This window comes from Mytilus edulis, chromosome 11 (assembly GCF_963676685.1).
Source record: "Mytilus edulis chromosome 11, xbMytEdul2.2, whole genome shotgun sequence".
Lineage (NCBI taxonomy): Eukaryota > Metazoa > Mollusca > Bivalvia > Mytilida > Mytilidae > Mytilus > Mytilus edulis.
The window spans coordinates 10,972,330-10,994,036 of NC_092354.1; the positions used below are offsets into that span (position 1 = coordinate 10,972,330).

Here is a 21,707-nt window from a genome sequence, read left to right on the forward strand (position 1 = left end):
AAAATAAAATATAAAGAAGATATTATTGGTAGATCTGAATAGAAGGATTTGTCTTTAAGGACCCGTGTATTTATAACAAAACTTATTTTCAATATTATTTTTCCCTTAGAGTATCACCAACCCAGTATTCAGCACTTCAGTGTTTACATGAATATCAGTTATATGGTCTTTATTAAATAAATTTCCTGTTACAAAAAGGATTTTCTTATCTGAGGAATAGATTACCTTAGCGGTATTTGGGACAGTTTTTCTGTACGGGTACTCAGTGCTCTTCAACTTTGTTTTTCTTTGGCTTGATAACTGTTTTGATCTGAGAGCATTCGTGATGAGTCTTTTGTAGACAAAACGCGCGTCTGGCGTATTAAACATAAGCCTGTTACCTTTGATATCTGTTTATACTATTTCTTATATATATATATATAGGTCAACTGTGCTGCTTGAACCCTTCCTGTGGCAGATCGTGTCATATCCAAACAGATATGTGATATATTTTAATAGAAAATAACTGAAAAATCGCCGTAACAACTATGTATGAGTTACTGCCGCTTTCATTTGATGTTTTAAATTGGTTTTCATATGAACTCTTATTGTTTACATAAATAACCAATCAGTTATTGCGAGACTATTTATCACAATACAAATATTATTTATTAAAGTTTTGCACTGTAGAAACAGGATATATATCTTCAATGAAGCAGGACGTGATTATCCTTCCTGGAAACTCAACATTACCTCAGTTCATGACGATGTTCCTGTTGCTTTGTGTTTGGTCTGCTGTGTAGCAACACAATAATGGACAACATTTGATTGCTCCAAGAAACAGATGGCGATTTAGAAAGGACTGCCATACAGCATTGATATTGCTTCAAAGACTTTTAATTCATGATGAAAGCCACATTTATCAAAAGAAATTATCCAATCCCATCATTCTCCAGAAGTCGGGTCTTGTGCTGATAACTAATTAACAGTTAACCAAATTTAAATTCAAAATAGACTCAATATTTCATCTTCATTTCTAAACGTTGTGCATACGATATAGAAAAGCAATGCTTATTTAATTTGAAAAAAAGATTTGAGATTGCAATCATTTCTTTGTTCCTGTTATGAATTGAGCGATACTTGATATATTTTATGTATTTAGTTTACATGTTTAATGTTATATTTGTAATTCTCATCGGATTGTGTCAAATGTGTTGACGTCTTTTTATTATATTTAGGTGTTACGGATAGAAAAATTAATCACCGCCTTTATTAATTATATTAAATTTTTAACGATTATTTACGTTTGAAGTTGGATTCATAACAAACTGGACATATATATATTACAGTTAATTGCTATTAATAAGTATTACAATATGCATTTTGTTTAAATGAATTATCAGTATTTAGTTCTAATATAATTTTAAATCAATCCTAATTCTATCTCACTTTGATAGTTTTTCATATGTGACGTCATGCTGTTTCTAAATTTCATAAATTCAAATGTGGCATAACGTTTGTACCGTTTCGCCATCGTATGTGACGTCACATTTTTTTAATTACGTTGACGCCTGGACTGATTCGGGTGGGTCTATTCTGTGTTAAACTTTAATAGCATTATGTATTCGGGTTCATTTTTTTCTGTAATTAGTAAATACTTCAGTTTCATTATATATATCTCTTTCATATTCATTTGTTAAAATTTACTGTTTGCAATAGTATGAATTGTTCTATATAATAAGGATGTTCTTATCCCGGTCATAAAAACAATGCCGTATTTGGCAAAACCTTTTCAACTTTTCATCTTCAGTGCTGTACAACTTTGTACCTTTTTCACTTTCGATCTTTTATATCTTGGCGTTATGTATTCGGGTTTAGTTTTCTGTAATTAGTTAATACTTCAGTTTCTTCATGTTAACTCTTTCATATACATTTGATAAAATTTACTGTTTGCAATAGCATGAATTGTTCTATATAATAAGAATGTTCTTATCCCGGGCATAAAAACAATGCCGTATTTGGCGAAACCTTTTCAACTTTTGATCTCCAGTGCTGTACAACTTTGTACTTTTTTCACTTTCGATCTTTTATGTCTGGGCGTCACTGTTGATTTTTGTGTGGAAAAGGCGCGTTTTTGGCGTATTGAATTTTAAACCTGATGCTTTTTGTTATCTATTAATCATGTTTTTCTTTGTCTAATATGTTCTCCTATTTATTTGTATTGTAGTCCTGTAATATTATGTTGTCATCTCAATGTTATATTAAACTTTGCCATTAAAGTGCGAGGTTTGGCATGCCACAAAACCAGGTTCAACCAACCACTTTTATTCCCCTTTAAAAGTGTCCTGTACCAAGTCAGGAAGATGGTCATTGTTATATTATTGTTCGTTTATGTGTGTGTTGCATTTTAACGTTGAGTCGTTTGTGTTTTCTCTTATTTTTGAGATATTGAGATAAGACGTGGCACGGTACTTGTCTATCCCAAATTTATGTATTTGGTTTTCATGTTATATTTGTTATTCTCGTGGTGTTTTGTCTGATGCTTGGTCCGTTTCTGTGTGTGTTACGTTTCGGTGTTATGCCGTTGTTCTCCTCTTATATTTAATGAATTTCCCTCGGCTTTAGTTTGTTACCCCGATTTTGTTTTTTGTCCATGGATTTATGAGTTTTGAACAGCGGTATACTACTGTTGCCTTTATTTAGTATGCAGCAAAGTCACATGCCCGGCAGGTAAATGCAAACATGGATTAAGCCTAGACGGAAACGGATGTCAGACTTGCAAATGTAACAAATTGCCAAAAAGTGAGTAGGCAATGTAAATCTTTTGATCGCACCAACGTATTGTTATTTGTTAATTTTTGCTTTTTTGCATAACCTGCATCTAAGTTTCATCACAATATAAAAATATTGGATTTGGTAAAATTGCAAATGATACCATTCTTTACCAGATACAGAATGCCCGTAGAAGCTAGCAAAAATAAGCTGAAATCTTTGTTGGCTTAGAAAGCATTTGTTACTTTTACACGGTTCTCTCTAACTATCGGATAGATTATTCCCTAGTTTGACTTCAAACCTAGTGATCCTGTCAATTTAGAGGTTGCTTGCATCATTTTTTTGCAACGGATAAACACAGTAAGATGAAGTTGCACACACATTGTTATAGATGAATACTGTTAATTTATAGATACGCTCAATATCAGCTTAATATCCTAACGTAAAACATAATAATAAAACAAGTGTATCAAAAGATATAGACTTAGTGCTGTTTACAAAAGCGTCGTTGAAAACGCCACTCAAGGTTGCAAAATAAGAATGTTCTGAACCTGTGCCTTGTGGTATGGCAACCATCTTTTAATTCGCCGTTTTGATAAGAATGACTATAACTTATTTGATTACGTATTTTTAAAGAAAGAATGTATTAACTATAGGAAAAAATAAAAGTAAGAAAGCAACCATTCATCACTGCTTTGAGTTCGAAACTCTTAAATTTACAATAAAAAAGACTCGAAAGGAAGAAAGCAAAAACCTTTTTCATCCAAATTTCATCATGCATTTGCTATCGGTGGTTTAGTCAGCTTATCAGATTGAAGATACATACTCAAAAGTCAATTCATTGAAAGATACAAAAAAAAATCAATATTGACCAGGAAATATCTCAACAAGTTATTTTAAATAGAGGTCGGACAGTTGTCTGAATGTATAATGGAAACCAGTCAATCTCATTAGTGAAGGGTGGCGTATCAGAACATCGGATTTTAATGAGATTGGAAAACACTAAACATTTATACGTTATTTATTTTGTTTAACTTTTCAATTTTGTCACTATTTTGTATTTTATGTCCATGTCCACATCAGTTCCTTTCACCACCATGGATTTGTACCGATGGTAAACCCACTATATTCTACCGAGAAGGAGTAAGATGTTCTGGACCACCTAAAATCATTCCATGCAATAAAGGTAACATATAGTAACCCTTATTACTACGTATTGTAGCCTTCCAACGTGTTTTGGTGTATCAAGCATGCCTTTTTAGTTTATGTGTTTATCATTACACTTTCGTCATCTTCATATATCAATTTTCACTTTGTAGGACCCATTCACTGTCTTCACTGCTGTGGACCTCCTCCCTGTTGTAATACGTGCGGTTTTAAGTAACAAATTACTCAGTCAGTCAGTCATATATTTTATTCACCAAAATCCCGTCAAAATACATTATTTTTTGTATCTAACGGATTTGAATAAATTGAACTTACAATTTCTATATTGATAAATTGTATAGAAAAGATCCATCTATTGATCATCGAGATTATAATTGAAGACGTTCGTAGGTAATAATATCTGATGTAAATAGATATAAGAAGATGTGATATGATTGCCAATGAGACAACTCTCTACCAAATGACACAGAAATTAAAAACTATAGGTCATAATACGGCCTTGAAAAATAAGCAAAACCAATACTGCATAGTCAGCAATAAAAGGTACGGTCTCTAACACGAGGCCTTCGCTCATACCGAAAAGCAAGCTAAAAAGGGCCTCAGAAAATGTCATGTGTTTAACCATTCAAACTTGAAAACCAACGGTCTAATCTATATGAAAAAAATGAGAAACGAGAAAGGTTTATGAACCACACAACAAACGACAACCATTGAACATCAGGTTCCTGACTTAAAAACGTTTAAATAGAAACCAACTTCCACCCTTAGTTTAATCCATAGTGTAACATTACATAGAAATACACATTATAAAATATCAATTGAAATGGCTTAACTCAATCTTATGATACACGAACACACACATGTGAATACATACTGAACGAATGGATTTGATTTATGGCACAATGTTCATACATTGTTACATGAAGATTAGACACAGCGTATGCATATCATGATTTCTGCGTGCGCAAGGACTAACCCGTGAATACCTTTACATGTGTTTTGTGTTTCAAAATTTTATAAAGACGATGTAAGTATATTCTTACGTCTACGAATGAGGAAAGTCATATCGTTAATAGTGATAGTGGGTTTTTTTTCAAACTTTGAAACAAATGTGTATTCAGATATATACGACTTCAGTGTTAATTACAAAGACAATATAGTAATAGCACCTAATTATAATAATTGCATGTTTTATTATTTTTCAAAATGTAGCCATTTCCTTTAAGATTCTTGTTTCTTCTTGGGTTTTATTTCTTACTAATTGAATGGAAAAGAAAGAATAGCTTATGAAGACAGGTTCACGTTGAACCATATCGAGTACACTCCAGTCGATTTTATTTCAAATATAATTTTATAATTAAAATGATCAAATGAAGAGATAACAACGTGAATCATTTCAAATTTTTTTGTTCATCGGATTTTCAAGAGACTGTTGTTTCCCCCCAACAATACCACCTGAATACGACCTCCCTCCCTTACGTTTTTCTGAAAGTTCGTGTCGCTCTTTTTTCTATTTTTTTTTTGTTTTTATGCCCTTTATGGTTTTTTTTTAATGTTACCAAAACATGATTTTGTCTCTTGTTTTCCTTTTCCAAAACAAACTCTTTTCTTATTTTCTTTTTATAAAACGCTCACTACGAACACAGTGAGAATAGGACACATGATTGATTTGTTTAAAAGATAACATGCGGTAACGTCTTCTTTTATTCTGCTCCTCACTTTAATTGTCGTTTATAAGCGAAGTGTTGCATTATATCCATATTCAAGCAATAACATCAGACTTAAAATACAACAACTTCTAAATCAACGTCGAAACCTAAATTTATTGGTTGATTGATTGTTGGTTGCTAAACGGCCAGTGGCAAATATTTTATGCATTTTCAGGACAAAAATCCTTAATTTATAAATAAAAAACTTCTGTACTCCCCTAGTTCATGAAGCAAGTTCTAGATTTGCATTTCGTACAACGGGTGAGGTTTAAGTTGATTATGAGCATTGTATTGCTGCATAATCTATGGTTCGTAAGAAGCATTATTGTTGTGTGTTTTTTTTAATTTTAATTGTAGCTGAAAATTATGTTAGGAATTTAAGTATTCGTAGTGCTAAAATCAGTTTGGAAATCATTTTTTCTCAGGAGACCGTTTTGGTGAGCGACAAAATTATTGTATTGAAGATGACTTTAATAAAAATGTGTTTTTTTATTCTTTTCATATTTGTTCTTTGGTTGAATGTTTTTCACATGATGAAAACAATTGGCGGAAATGATAGTGTTTCAAGTGACTGGACTATCATTTACAAGTAAGAATTAGTTGAACTACCAAAAATATTGGACAAGATAATGGTTTCTTACAGGTAAATGACAGTTTAAACACAGAAATAAAGAAATGGTACAACAATAGAATGACGTCACAAAAAAATTTACAGATATAACGTGGTTTCAAAATGAAAAGATGTTAAAATGGCCGCGCGCAGATAATTGATACTCTGAATTTAAAATCGATGCTGATCTTAAATCAAGCAGAAAAATATATATATTTATGAATTTGTGTTTTTTTATACAGAATGAATCAATTGTTCACTTTTATGCAAAGTTTTCCTTAAAAATAAGATAGAAACTATATATATGAGATATATGTAAAATATATTTTAACCAGTAGCGTACAACAAATTGTATTATTCAGTAGTTTTATTGAATTCATCAGTTCAAAGGATATACACATTTATAACGACAGCCTTGCTCGCAACATTTCTTTGTTCCAGGGCACGATGCGTCATTTTTACAGTGTCTTTGAACGTTACAATAAGTCCGTGGATATTTGTCTCTTGGACAACGGCCTATTTTCGTTGTTTTGGCTACAATGGTGAGAAAAATAAAGACATCATTATAAAGTTTACTATAACGTATATATTCGTAAAGAATACCACTATTAAAAGTAATTTAAACTTGAATATTAAATAATCAAATATAATGAATACAAAATTCGATTTGATGTTTCCTTTTTATATTCATTATATTTAGTTCTTGAAGTAATATACCGCAATAAATAATATTTCTCTGTAGAAATACATGTATGTAATGTATAGAAAATGAAAATGTAATATGATTGAAAAAACAACAACAATCTACCTGAAGACGTAGACGTACGCAACAATAGTTCACCGTTAAGCCTTCAAAACCCAACAAAACACATACTGTAAGTAAACATTGAAAGTCGCCGATTTGACTAAATGTAAAACAATTGAAACAATTTAACTAACGTCCTTGTTTGTGAACAAATCAAGTTACGAAAAATAAACAATACAGAAAGCAATCAACGCCAACATTAATTACAGGCAAATAAAACGGGTACATGCTCATACCAAAAGTTGTTACTATAACTAAAGGAGAATTGGGCTAGAACAAAACTTAATAGGCGTCCTTCATTTTCCACATTTGAAAGGGTGAAAAATACAACTTATAAAAGATTACACATTTTCAATCGCTATCCACTACCTGTTACAGTGACGAAACAGCATAACATTTAAAAAAAACATACCCTAGTATAAAAATCAGCTAAATATACCTCAGCTCCACTTATCAGCACAAAAAATCAACAATCATCAAAATAAGTCACATAGTTCCAATGTTAGTCTATTCTTATTAAAGAAAGTCGATAACAAGAACAGTTAATTCTGGTTCCCAAACTAAACAAAAAATATTAATAACTGAATATAAATCTTTAGAAATATTTGACATATACAATAAACAATCATTTTCAACATGTTAAGTCTTATACTTAAGCTATAATAAAAGACTCAAACTGTAAATTGTACAACAATTAAAACTGGAAAACTAAAATCTTAAGATTAACAAAACATTATGAAAAACAAATGGCCTAGACAGGAACCAATGATAACCACTGACTGCAGGATCCTTACTTGGAGCAGACACATAGAAAATGTGGGTAGGAGTTGGGGTGAAGAGTGTGACATCGAGGTATAAAACTTTACACTGATGGAATTGTTGAAAATGATTGTGAATGTTATAGTCTTATATTTTCAGACTAATATTCAGTTGTTAACATTTTTAATCAGAGCTTTATTTGTGAATTCATACTTGGCATGTTTGCGCGTCTTTATTGTTTGTTGGTATTTGTTGAAAAAATAGTGATCTGAATTAAAATGTGAATTTGGAAGTAATCAATGTCAATTACTTAGTGTAACACGTGATATTAGAAGTGGGAAATGCCAACTTAGAGTTTTACAACCAAATGTTACTGTTGCTCTCGTAAAATTCATCAAACATAATTCAGATGACGGTCATATCAGACAAGTATTGGTCTTTACTTACCTCGTAACCATTACAATTATAACAGTTGTTGTTACACATGTACTTATGAAATCAAAACACATTGCTTATCTATAAGCAATAGCTAAAAGTTAATAGTTAACTACATTGCACTTTCAGGAGATTCGCTACTCAGTTTCAGAATAAAAAGCTTTTCATAACACTAGTATATATTGATAGGGACTTATTAAAGTAACCAATTTTTGGGGGAAAATGTTCTCTCTTGCTATTTATAGTTTTATCATTTTTTAAAAATAACAAATATTTATTTTATTCTTAGATGCATGACTTTTTTATTGGTTGTAAATGGCTTTAAATTAGCTGGCAGATAACTGCGAGTACTCTCAGATGTGTTCATTGTGTCTATTTGTGTCGGGATGTATAAGTACCCGGCCACGTCCACTTGTATTTGTTGTCTATCTGATGAGTTAAGCCTTTTTCAACTGATTTTTATAGTTCATTCTTATGTTGTACTGTTATATCACTGTCCCAGGTTAGGGGGAGGGTTGGGATCCCGCTAACATGTTTAACCCCGCCACATTATTTATGTGTGTGCCTGTCCCAAGTCAGGAGCCTGTAATTCAGTGGTTGTCGTTTGTTTATGTATTACATATTTGAATTGCGTTCATTTTTTTACATAAATAAGGCCGTTAGTTTTTTCGTTTGAATTGTTTTACATTGTCTTATCGGGGCTTGTATAGGTGACTTTGCGGTATGGGCTTTGCTCATTGTTGAAGGTCGTACGGTTACCTATAGTTGTTAATGTTTGTGTCATTTTGGTCTTTTGTGGATACAATGTAGTTGGCTTATTGGCAATAATACCACATCTTCTTTTTTATATATAAGACTCTTACAGATGGCTTATATTTAAACGTGTTAAAGATTTATAAAAAGAAAAAAGGGGGTCAATGGGCAAAATTTGTATTGCATTAAAATGGATAAAACCAGAGGATTCTAAAATTCTGATAAAATTTCAAAAACTTGACAAGCGAACATCCTTAAGACAAAATTATCCTTACCATTCGGACAACAGGCATGGTATTCATCAGCCGGTCCACCTTTACAATGATATCCAGTAGGACATTTGTTAGAACTAACAACCATTCCACAGAAACGTGTTGGATGAGGATCACCATAATCACAAGCTTTATTTACATAAACATATAAAAATATCACTAATACGTATTCTAGGTATATATCACATAGTTTCAACAGCTCTTTGAAGTAATACACTAGGTCTTTTTCGATATATATTTTTTAGATAAAAAGATGGCAATCAAGCGACTATGGCAGATGTAATACACAAACATAGTCGTCGCTGCATTAAACACAAACATTTGTCTTCTCTGAATTTATAACAAATAATGGTCATATCTGAATCACACTACGTGGTAGTAACGTAGGCAGTGATCACGTGATTTGTACTGTCTAATTTGAGTGCAAACACTTTTTTTTTTAATCTTGTCTTCTTTACCTAATATTACTTGAAGTCATTCATACCATTACAAATATATAATTTAAAAAGTACAGATTGCATCAGGCACTGTAATTGTTACACTACTGATATTGTTTCATTTTAAAACCTTCTGACCAGAAATATATTTCGTTTTTCGAATACTGGTCGTTGTAAACTTTTTTCAATACTTAATAAGCACTACATGGATGGCGCATGTATAATATCTGTAAAATACAGTTATGTCACATAGTAAATGTTCTCTTCAATGATAAAACTTACGGATTTTACAGCAGACAGAGTTTATGCAGTAGGTTCCCGATGGGCACGGTTTACTGGGAAATGGTTCTATTTCTATTTCACATTCACCTTGAGGCGTTCCCTTTTCACAGACTGAATCTATAATACAAAAGTTTTAATTAAATAGCCCGTGATAGTTATTTTTAAGAAAAAATCATTCTGCTGACAAACTTCCGTAAAGCACAATCTTCAGTGCCGCCTGTCTAGGTGTGATCAGTTGATTTACGCATAAATATAAAGAATAAGTATTTGCACCGACTCAACAAAATATAATTTGAATCTGTCAAAATTTTAAAATGCTTAGTGAAACATTTAACACAATACGTCATTTAAAACGATAAACACACATAACTCACGAACACAGACAAATGTCAGGCTCTTCACCTAGGACAGAATCACTCAGAATTTGGTGGATTAAACATGTATGTTAGCCATGAACACTTCCCTAATTCGGGGAAAGTGAGAAAAAGCATTAAGTCAGACTGTAAAAATCATTTGAAGCATCATTAAAAAGACAGCGATTGACGAAATGAACTGATGTAAAGAATCACGTAGAGCATCAATAGGAGGCATTTATTGTTTGCATCAACTTTTTGTTAAAGACAAGGAATCGGTCATGTAATTGTAGTAGCAGTTTGAGTCGTAAAAGTCGTAAGATCTTGAACATGAAGGATTTTTAAAAGAAAAGATCACAGTTGGAATTGTAAGGGTACTTAATTCTAGTTTAAGGTAAATTATATATGAGTGGGAGGTTTAGCTAGTTATGAAACAAACTTTATCATCATCTGTCATTTTTTCAGAAGGAAATGTGTCTACCAATTCCGGAATATGATAGTCGTTTTGTTTTGATATTTGGTTAGGGACTTTCCGTTTTGAATTTTCCTTGGTATTTTTAAATTTTAACTCTTTACATATATGTATCATGATCTTTTTGTTTAGTTTCTTTTGTTACCTATTCTGATATCGAACTCGGACTTCTTTTTAACTATGATTTACTACGCGCATTATTGTGTTGCAGGCATAGGGGGAGGTTGAGATCTTAATACATATGTTTAACCCCGCAGCATTGTTTGTGCTTATTCCAAGTCTGGAACCTGTGTCCTTTGCTAGTCTTGTATTTAGGAGTTAAACATGACATCCATTATCACGGAACTAATCTACATTTTTCTTTCAAGACCAGCTAAAACACGCCTTCGGGTGCGGGAATTGCTCTTTCTAGTCAACAATTGGTTGTATTCGGCTGTTATATATTACCTATTCTAAACGACAGCAAACTCAGTCGTTACCGGGGCATTCTAGTTTACCTGCGCAACAGGTAATCAATAATGGTTCATTCTAATGTGATGTGCTTCTCTTGTATTGTGAATAAACACAATGCACTAAATCCAATAAAATTTGTTTGCAAATGGGTATATTGACTACTGCAGAATAATGACTTTGATCAACTTGACATGCATTTAGCATATTTCTTTAAATTAAAACACTTCCAAACTCCAATGATGCACTTGTTATACTAATTAAATTATCATGACTGTAATGTGATGCAATTCGAAATTGACATATTTGACCTAGATACGATAACTGTTCATGCTGGCTGTTAAAAAATCTTCCCTCTGAAAAAATCGCATTGCCAGTCGTTTGCTAGTTTACACATAAAAAGGAGGTTCATGTAAGAACCTACACACACGTTATACACTTATACACATCGGACATAGATATTAACCTAATTGTCCTAATCAGAATCGAAATAATTGATGCAAACTTTACTTAATTGTAGTTTGGACATGAGTAGGCATTATATTCGTGTTATTTTAGCCCTCACTATTGCTCGGGTAAACAAAATACGAATACAATACCTACACATGTTAAAACTACAATAAAGTCTAACTTGCATCAATTATTTCTTAACAATACCGGCAAAATATCCTACAAAGGAACACAATCTCGATATGTGGCATGATAATTGCAACGGATCAAGACGTAAATTCGACTAGGCTCAGTGATTTCTTATTTTTTTGTTTGCAGCTGACACTAGAACTGAAATAGTTTGACATGTAGAGGTATTCTCGATTTACGATTTTTTATCAGGAAGAAAAGGGAAAAACACTGTGTGATAATCGAATTTGATTCTTTTTATCTAAACTATTATACTAATATATATATATAGAACAATATAATCACGTACTTTCCTTTCATATTGAAATAAATAACAGAACATCCTTACCTGTTTTGCATGCACAAGTTGGACAATTGTTTGCATCCATAACATTACCGAAGGGACATGCTATAGCACAAACAAGGCCACATCTTGGTACTGTAAAACAAAGTGTATTTAATATAAATTAAACAAATTGCATATGGGAGGTTTTTCCTTGCCACAAACCAGGTTCAACCAACCATTTTTTTTTATTGAAATTGTCTGTACCAAGTCAGGAAAATGGCCATTGTTATATTGTACTTCGTTTCTGTGTGTGATACATTTAAATGTTGTGTGTCTGTAGTTCTCCTCTTATATTTGATGTGTTTTTCTCAGTTCTAGTTTTAGTTTTTAACACGGATCTGTTTAGTTTGTTAATTTACTCATTTGCCATCTCAACACGTCTTTTGTAAATGAGCATAGCAAACGTTGCTTGCATTTCTCTGTTTTTTTTTCAGAATACTAAGCATGCTAAGCATTCAGTATTATTAAATACCAATTTTCGTGGGTACAAGTGAACTAAACAACAAATTCAAATATTCGACGAATTACAAAATTATAAATCAAAGTATCTCGAATTTGACTTACACAGTCATCTCAGTACCTGAATCTATGACAAACGAGACGATTTTAATTTTGAAATTATAAATTTCAGCCACCTTAGTAGCAACATACCAACTTCACCTGCACATGGGATATATATTTCCTAACGTTTTCAATATTCAAGAGCTTGCAGCTCCTACTCAGACTTTGTAAAACGTCATCAGTGTCTGAGTTGAAAGTTGATGAACCAGGGGTATGTCAAAGAACGTCTCGTCCTTTTTCTGAAAAAAAAGTTCATCGGAAGGTACCAAGACCTTGTTGATAAATATTCTGTATCAACTTCTCAAATAATACACGATGGTCTTGATGTATAGATTCTGCGTACTGATGTTGTTTATCATCTTAACAACATGTTTATTTGTTCTTTCATTTGTCTTTGTTCTATTATTTATATTACGTTTACTGTTGAATGGTTTTATGTGAAATCCGTTTGACGTGGCTCGGTACTTATACATCTCGTCAATGTGTGTGTATTGGCTTTCATTTTTTGGTGGTTTGTTTTGTATATGCGACTGTTTGTATTTCTTTTCTTCGTATTACGTGACTCTGTACTTTAAAAGATCCCGTCAGTATTATTTTGGTCTATAATATGTCATTATGATATATTTCTATTATGAATTACTATATACGTTGAACCACAAACGTCAAAATCATTCAATAGCGTAGTGGAATTAACTATTTTTGGATTCTCATTAATTCCACCTATAACTTTTGGACTAGTTTAAATCTCGGTCTATTTCTGTAATGTGTTCTTACATACTTTTGATTTTTTAACTCTGTATGCTTACATCCTATGAAAATTTTAAAACTGTTTGTATGCACATTGAACGACAAATTTATGTGACGTGTACAAATTTTGTGACGTCAGACACTCAAGTCAATCCATGTGTTCGTAGATAGATGTTTTTGTGTTCTGTTAAATTGTCCCTTTTAAAATTGTTATTCGATGATGACTGATGTACCCATATTTTGACTATTTTATCAATTGTGACTGTTTATTTAACGCATCATCTAAATATAACGGAATTTGATGAGACTGTTATTAAAGAGAGAGGGTTAGCGCTATAGAACCAGGTTTAATCCACCATTTTCTACATTTGAAAATGCCTGTACCAAGTCAGGAATATGACAGTTCTTGTCTATTCGTTTTTGATGCGTTTTGTTATTTGATTTTGCCATGTGATTATGGTCTTTCCGTATTGATTTTCCTCTGAGTTCAGTATTTTTGTGATTTTACTTTTTGAAATATTGAAAAATCAACCGGGATCAGAAAAAACATTTGATAGGTAATTAGGTTAGAACTTCGTTTGTACTTTTACAATGCCAAATATATTAACGTTTCTTTATTTTAATGATCAACCAAACAGCTGTTCCATCGATATAGACTAATGTTATATCGAACGGTTTTGAAAACATATGCAATGTATATTTCAACTAACGATGAAAAGTACAATATGCTGTTCTGAAATCGAAGGATCAATCTTAAATAACATTTTAAACGAGGTGGAACCATGGAATGACTTTTCGATCATATTGCCTTTATTTGTTTGTCATAAAAGTTACAGTCAAATGGAGATAAATTAACGAAGACAGTAAAGAAGAGGTATATTTCAACATGACTGCACCTTAGCCACCTCATGCTATAAATAACAGTGTTTAAATAGTTTTATAGACCTATATTTTTTTACTTTTACAAATAAGACTTGGAAGAAAGAATTGTCGCATTGGCACTCATACAACATTTTCTTCTATCCATTCAAATAACGGAAAGGTATCTCTATAGCAATGCTTTTTACTATAAGTAATAATTCAAGATATCTCATACACATTATGAGATATCTTTAAAAAATTATGATATATCTTATCTAGTTTTTGAGATACCTTATGTAGAATACATAACAGTGTTCATTATTTATAAGATATCTCATTTAATATATAATATATCTTATATTATTTTATGTTCATAAAATATCTTATATAATTTATTTTCATTAGATCTTATATATAGATTATAACATGTCATTTTTCATATCGCGTGTATTATCAGCCCTAGGTTCAATATCAACCCAAGAGCCGCATGGCTCGAAAGCTGATGTTGACCGAGGTCTGACAATACATGCGATATGAAAATGACATGTTATGATCTTTTTATCATATGCTTCAACAATGGAACAAGAGGCTCTCAAGAGCCTGAATTGCTCACCTGAATTTTTTTGGTTTAATCTCTCATCAATGATTATTTTTGCTTTTCAATTTATTTAAATGTTCTTTGAATCGTCCTATTTTCTTCAAAAGCAAAAAAAAAATCATTTTCTCCTATGTTCTATTTTAGCCATGGGAGCTATGTTTCTTGACATGCAAGGAAATGAAATATAAAATTTATACTAGATACTCTGAAACTCTGAAACTCATTTAGCCTAAGTTTGGCTGAAATTGATACAGCAGTTTCAAAAGAGAAGATTTTTTAAAGTAAGTCAACATGATGAACAAATTGTGAAAAAAGTCTTTAAAGGGCAATAACTCCTAAAGAGGTCAATTGACAATTTTGGTCAAATTGACTTATTTGTAGATCTTACTTTGCTGATCATTTTTGCTGTTTACAGTTTATCTTTATCTATAATAATATTCAAGATAATGACCAAAAACTGCAAAATTTCCTTAAAATGTCAGATTTGCTCTTAATGTTTTCGTTTTTGAGATATAAGCCAAAAACTGCATTTGACCCCTATGTTCTATTTGAAAAAACGGCGGCCATGTTTTTTGACGGATCAAAAATCAAAGCACACACTTTGTGCAGGATAATCTAAGGAACAATCATGCTAAGTTTTAACCAAATCCATTCAGTAGTTTCAGAGGAGAAGATTTTTTAAAGTTAGCAAATATGATGAACAAATTGTGAAAAATTGTCATTAAAGGACAATAACCCCTTAAGGGGTCAATTGACAATTTTGGTCATATTAACTTATTTGTAGATCTTACTTTGCTGATCTTTTTTGCTGTTTACAGTTTATCTTATCTATAATAATATTCAAGATAATGACCAAAAACTGCAAAATTTCCTTAAAATTAACAATTAAGTGGCAGCAACCCAACAATGATTTGTTTGATTCATCTGAAAATTTCAGGGCTGATAGATCTTGACCTAATGAACATTTTTACCACATGTCAGATTTGCTCTAAATGCTTTCGTTTTTGAGATATAAGACAAAAACTGCATTTGACCCCTATGTTCTATTTTAATTAACGGTGGCCATGTTTTTTGACGGATCAAACATCAAAGCACACACTTTGTGCAGGATAATCTAAGGAACAATCATGCTAAGTTTTAACCAAATCCATTCAGTAGTTTCAGAGAAGAAGATTTGTTAAAGTTAGCAAATATGATGAACAAATTGTGAAAAATTGTCATTAAAGGACAATAACCCCTTAAGGGGTCAATTGACAATTTTGGTCATTTAACTTTTTTATAGATCTTACTTTGCTGATCTTTTTTGCTGTTTACAGTTTATCTTTATCTATAACACTGTATAATAATATTCAAGATAATGACCAAAAACTGCAAAATTTCCTTAAAATTACCAATTAAGTGGCAGCAACCCAACAATGGTTTGTTTGATTCATCTGAAAATTTCAGGGCTGATAGATCTTGACCTAATGAACATATTTACCCCATGTCAGATTTGCTCTAAATGCTTTTGTTTTTGAGATATAAGCCAAAAACTGCATTTGACCCCTATGTTCTATTTTAAGTAACGGCGGCCATGTTTTTTGACGGATCAAAAATCGAAGCGCACATTTTGTGCAGGATATACTAAGGAACAATCATGTTAAGTTTCATTCAAATCCATTTAGTAGTTCCAGAGGAGAAGATGTTTGAAAAATTGTTAACCACGACAGACGACGACGACGACGACGACGACGACGGACGCCAAGTGATGAGAAAAGCTCACATGGCCTTTTAGGCCAGGTGAGCTAAAAATAACAGATTCATATATTAATCCTTTAACGTGGTTCCCAAAAAGTGGTTCAAAGACTAAACGTTCACGGACGTTGGACCCCAAATTTAGTACAGTCGATAAGAAATTTTTCTATCATATGCATCAACAGAAAAGAAAAACATTTAAGTATAGACGAATCAAACAAAACAAATCAACAATATACATAATGAACACTTGTTTTAAAGTAACTTTCTGTTTAATGTTTGAAATTGTTAAATAATCCCTTTACTTTTTTTTCAATTATTTTACTCAATATACTTTCCAGTATCCAAAAAATTGTTTTGTACACTTCTTTGTAATGTTTCACTGAAAACGTAGTATTTTCCGGAATTTGCCTAGTATCACCAGAATGCCATGTGATAACTTTACGGAAAGGCATGTGATAACGTTCGAAGCATATGATAAACTTTGCATACCAGCCCGCTAAGCACAAATTCGAAAAATATGGAATTTACTTTAATTTAATACTATTATCATACAGTAAACATCATATGTTATTAATTCTAAGTATATGATAAAATTTTCTGTATAAGGTGGACGTAAAATCTGATGCCTCGTGTAAAGAGAGTGCCACGCTCTTTGCAAGTTGAGAACCCTTGCAACAATACTTTTAGGGGTCCGTAGGTGGCCTGTAGCAAGGCAAACTTTCTATCCCTATCCAATATACCCTCATTTTCCAGTGGCAGCTAAATTTCCCAGACCATCATCCTAGATGGCTTTTATTATAACAACCTACCTATTGTATTTATTATTAACTTGTTCTAGTCCTGAATATGCATGAAATATTTGCCACTGGACGTTAAGCAACCAACAATCAATCAATCTGTATGAGGATTTCTTATTAACTATATATCATATCTTATGAATTATATAAGATATGTTACAAAGTATATAAGATATCATATCATTAACATATTTATAGGATATATCATATAGTTTATCCGATATCTTATATACTTTTTTTAATATGATATCTTATAAAAGAGGGACGAAAGATATCAGAAGGACAGTCAAACTCATAAATCGAAAATTAACTGACAACGTCATGGCTAAAAATGAAAAGGACAAACAGACAAACAATAGAACACATGATACAACATAGAAAACTAAAGAATCAACAACTCGAACCCCACCAAAAACTAGGGGTGATCTCAGGTGCTCAGGAAGGGTAAGCATATCTTGCTCCTCATGTGGCACCCGTCGTGTTGCTTATGAGATAACGAATCCGATCAACAGTCTACTAGCAATTCGGTAGGTCATATTTATGAAAGAGAAGGGGATTGTAGTTTCGACGTAAGGAACATATCCGATATCATTTGTGAAACGGTTATTCCATAACGGTCAACTTACTCGTGGCGTCCGTAAAATTAAAGAAGAAATGATTTCAACTTCACCATTTGGAACTCTTGATAAATAGCTTCCTTGTGAGCAACAACCCTCTATCAAGAAAATCATCATACAAATGCAAGCACGGGAATATCGTATCAATGCAGAGATATATACACCATATGCAGGTGCTGCTGGAATGTTGCTTCTTAGAAATGGAAAGTTCATAATTGAAAAGTTGAAATCATCTCTTTTGTAGTAGAGTTTTGTTTACAATCGACCCTCATTGTAAATTATATAATAACCTCATCATAGCTACCAGGATTAAAATTCATATTTACGCCAGACGCGCGTTTCGTCTTCTTAAGACTCATCAATGACGATCGAATCAAAATATGTTTAAAAGGCCAAATAAAGTATGAAGTTGAAAAGCGTTAAGGACCAAAAATTCTTAAAAGTTTTACCAAATGCAGCTGAGGTAGTCTATTCCTGAGGTAGGAAAGCTAGCAGATTTTATAAACTTTATAAGATATATTTTTCAGTATACTAGTATAAGATTTTGTATACAGTATATAAGATTTTTTATACAGTATATCAGATTTTTTATACAGTATATAAGATTTTTTATACAGTATATAAGATATCGTATATAAACATATTTATAAGGTATCACATATACTTAATGATTTTTTTTAGATTGGAATAAACAGTAATACGACTTGCCAAACATCCCTGTACAACATGATGATGTTGTAATTGCATAGTACGCAAGTCTTCCTTCGAAAGACGCTTAAATGAATGTCTAGTGATTTGAGAATGTTATTGTTGAAGCTCTATCACAGACTAAGATGAAAAAACACATACCTGGTGCCTGACACGTTCTACCACAGCTTGGATTAGAACAACACAGTTGACCTGTAAATTAATAAATAAATGATTAAAAGATAAAATATATGGCAAGGGTAACATGTCTGTGTCTCTGTGTGAAAGTAAATCCAACAATGTCGTACCCTTTTATTCCAAAATTAGTAAAAAATAAACTGATACCTATTTAAGACACACCAGCACACTGACCTTGTTGACAGCTCAACCGAGTTACACTGGTTCCTGTATTGAACAACAGTATACCGACCTTGTTTACACTCCTCAACTGAGCTACACTGGTTCCTGTTTTGGATGCAACAGTACACTGATCGTGTTTACACTCCTTACCTGAGTTACACTGGTTCCTGTTTTGGACAAAACAGTATACCGCCCTTGTTTACACTCCTTATCTGAGCTACACTGATTCCTGTATTGAACACAACCGTACACTTAACTTGTTTACACTCCTTATCTGAGTTACACTGGTTCCTGTATTGGACACAACAGTACACTGACATTGTTTACACGCCTTATCTGAGTTACACTGGTTCCTGTATTGGACACAACAGTACACTGACCTTGTTTACACTCCTTATCTGAGTTACACTGGTTCCTGTATTGGACACAACAGTACACTGACCTTGTTTACACTCCTTATCTGAGTTACACTGGTTCCTGTATTGGACACGACAGAACACTGACCTTGTTTACACGCCTTATCTGAGTTACACTGGTTCCTGTATTGGACACAACAGTACACTGACCTTGTTTACACTCCTTATCTGAGTTACACTGGTTACTGTATTGGACACGACAGAAAACTGACCTTGTTTACACTCCGTATCCGATTTGCACTGGTTCCTGTATCGGCTACACGCGGATACTCATGGATTTGATTTGTTATTCAACCAGATTGGAAATCCGGGACTATCAGACGCACTCTGTTCAGAATATATAATAAAAATATGTGTAAATGAAGGGAATGGTGACTCTCTAAACTACAATAGCTACAAGTACACGCAATTATCCAGTAAAATGGATTATGAATGGCATGTCAAAATTGTAAAATTCAATCACACTGCATGAAATTGCATGACAAAAGAGACGGTAGATACTAATGGAACATTCAAATTCATTAGTCGAAATTGCAATTCGGGAAGTGTTTTGATCCTGCTCAAATGTGCTACATTTTTGTTATTCGTTCAGTTTTTGTACATTAATCAGGCAGTCTGTTTTTTCTCGTTTGAAATTTTTTCCATTAATTTGTGATTTCGGGACATTTTATAGTTAACTGTGCGCTGTGAGCTTTGTTCATTATTGAAGACAACGGTGCTATAAATTTTCAAACGTGTTGTAAATCTAACTGATAAACTTTACAAGATGGATTTTAGTATGAATTACTAGTAGAATCGATGATTTAAAAATCAAATATTTATAGATTATCGTTGGTTATCTCAACGAGATTGAGAAAATCAATCGAGTTTAGATGACCAATGATAATCTGTTTATCGCTATTTTACCTTAAAGACGTTGTTTATTTCCTTTGACAACGGCATGTGTTCTTTTAAGTTCTAGCAATACCACTTGACTAAGTTTTCATTTCATTCGAATCCGCTGGGAAAGGAAATTATCAGTCAAAAAGATCAAAGGAAAAAATTGTAATTACTTAGTAGCGATAATCTGTGTTTCTGTATCGGAAATGCAAGTCAATAATATAGGTAAGAACCTTTCATTTCAATACTTGTTAATGTTAAAAAACTTACATGTACGTAATGAATTACGCATAGTATCAAAATCCCAGCTTTCAACATTTTATATGACTAGGTTTAACACAAATGATAATTCTTCAAACAACGTCTTCAAATTAATTACAAAATTATGACATAGTCAAGTATAAAACATATATTTATACTATTTGCATCACATAATGTTGTTATACCATGCTGTGCACATTACGCTTTATCCTACTAGTTTGATAAATGATAGGCTTATGGCCAAATAATAAGTTTTCGAGAGACAAATTAACGCTTTTCCTAATTTTTTAACTTGTTAAAAAAACATATCTTTGTTAGAGTTCGAAAAATAAAAGCATAAAAGATTTACCAAACCTAAGCATTTGAAACCCAGGGAAACGTGGAGTATAAAGTTAAAGTCTAAAATTAAATGTATTGTTTTAAATTGCTCTAAAAGTATAGTAAATATGAACCGTAAAAACATATAATTCATCGATTGAAATCGAACAATTTTAAAAATCTCTGTTTTTCAAAGCTTATATACCATTTAGTTCATAGATATGCTTGAAAACATTTGAGATATACATGTTATGAAAATGGAAATGTTGTTTCGCTGACGTGGAGTTTATTTCTCTTTTGATCTCAAATATGCTTTAATCACATGTATTTGATTTGTCCAAGCATCAAAGTTAAAAATTTGTATCACAAGTCTCCTTGTTTGCCACAGTAATAGGTTTTTCTAAATCATTTGTATATAATTTGTTTCTTGCAGGGCATTTCAGATTATTTTTCAAAATTTTCAAATTAATAAGTAAATTAATCTCATACATAACATATGTCCAATTAAGACATAATATATATATTAATATAAACAACTGTATGTCTCGAGTACATATTGTCTTAATCTATTATATTTGAACAATACAATCTATTCCCGTTGTTTTCGGATAAAATGACACTTTGATTAATTATTTCCGTATCTTGTTTT

The 21,707-nt window shown here is 32.1% G+C and overlaps 1 protein-coding gene across 1 annotated transcript; it reads right to left on the reverse strand.

Annotated features, from left to right (window-relative positions):
• Nucleotides 1-6,616: 6,616 nt before the first annotated feature.
• Nucleotides 6,617-20,911, reverse strand: LOC139493975 (whey acidic protein-like). Its single transcript, XM_071282144.1, has 7 exons — nucleotides 20,750-20,911; nucleotides 19,813-19,927; nucleotides 18,987-19,037; nucleotides 12,223-12,312; nucleotides 9,981-10,097; nucleotides 9,265-9,390; nucleotides 6,617-6,771 (listed from the first exon to the last, which is right to left on the reverse strand). Exons 4-7 carry the CDS (start codon nucleotides 12,260-12,262, stop codon nucleotides 6,617-6,619), a joined length of 438 nt encoding a protein of 145 aa, XP_071138245.1. The 5' UTR covers nucleotides 12,263-12,312; nucleotides 18,987-19,037; nucleotides 19,813-19,927; nucleotides 20,750-20,911.
• Nucleotides 20,912-21,707: the final 796 nt, after the last annotated feature.

Coding starts and splice junctions, on each gene's coding strand:
- LOC139493975 (XM_071282144.1), bottom strand. CDS start 12,262: ATGGATGCAAACAATTGTCCAACTTGTGCATGCAAAACAG. Junction 10,098..12,222: donor AACTTGTGCATGCAAAACAG/GTAAGGATGTTC, acceptor TTTGTATTATAG/ATTCAGTCTGTGAAAAGGGA. Junction 6,772..9,264: donor CCATGCCTGTTGTCCGAATG/GTAAGGATAATT, acceptor TCACCATTGTAG/CCAAAACAACGAAAATAGGC.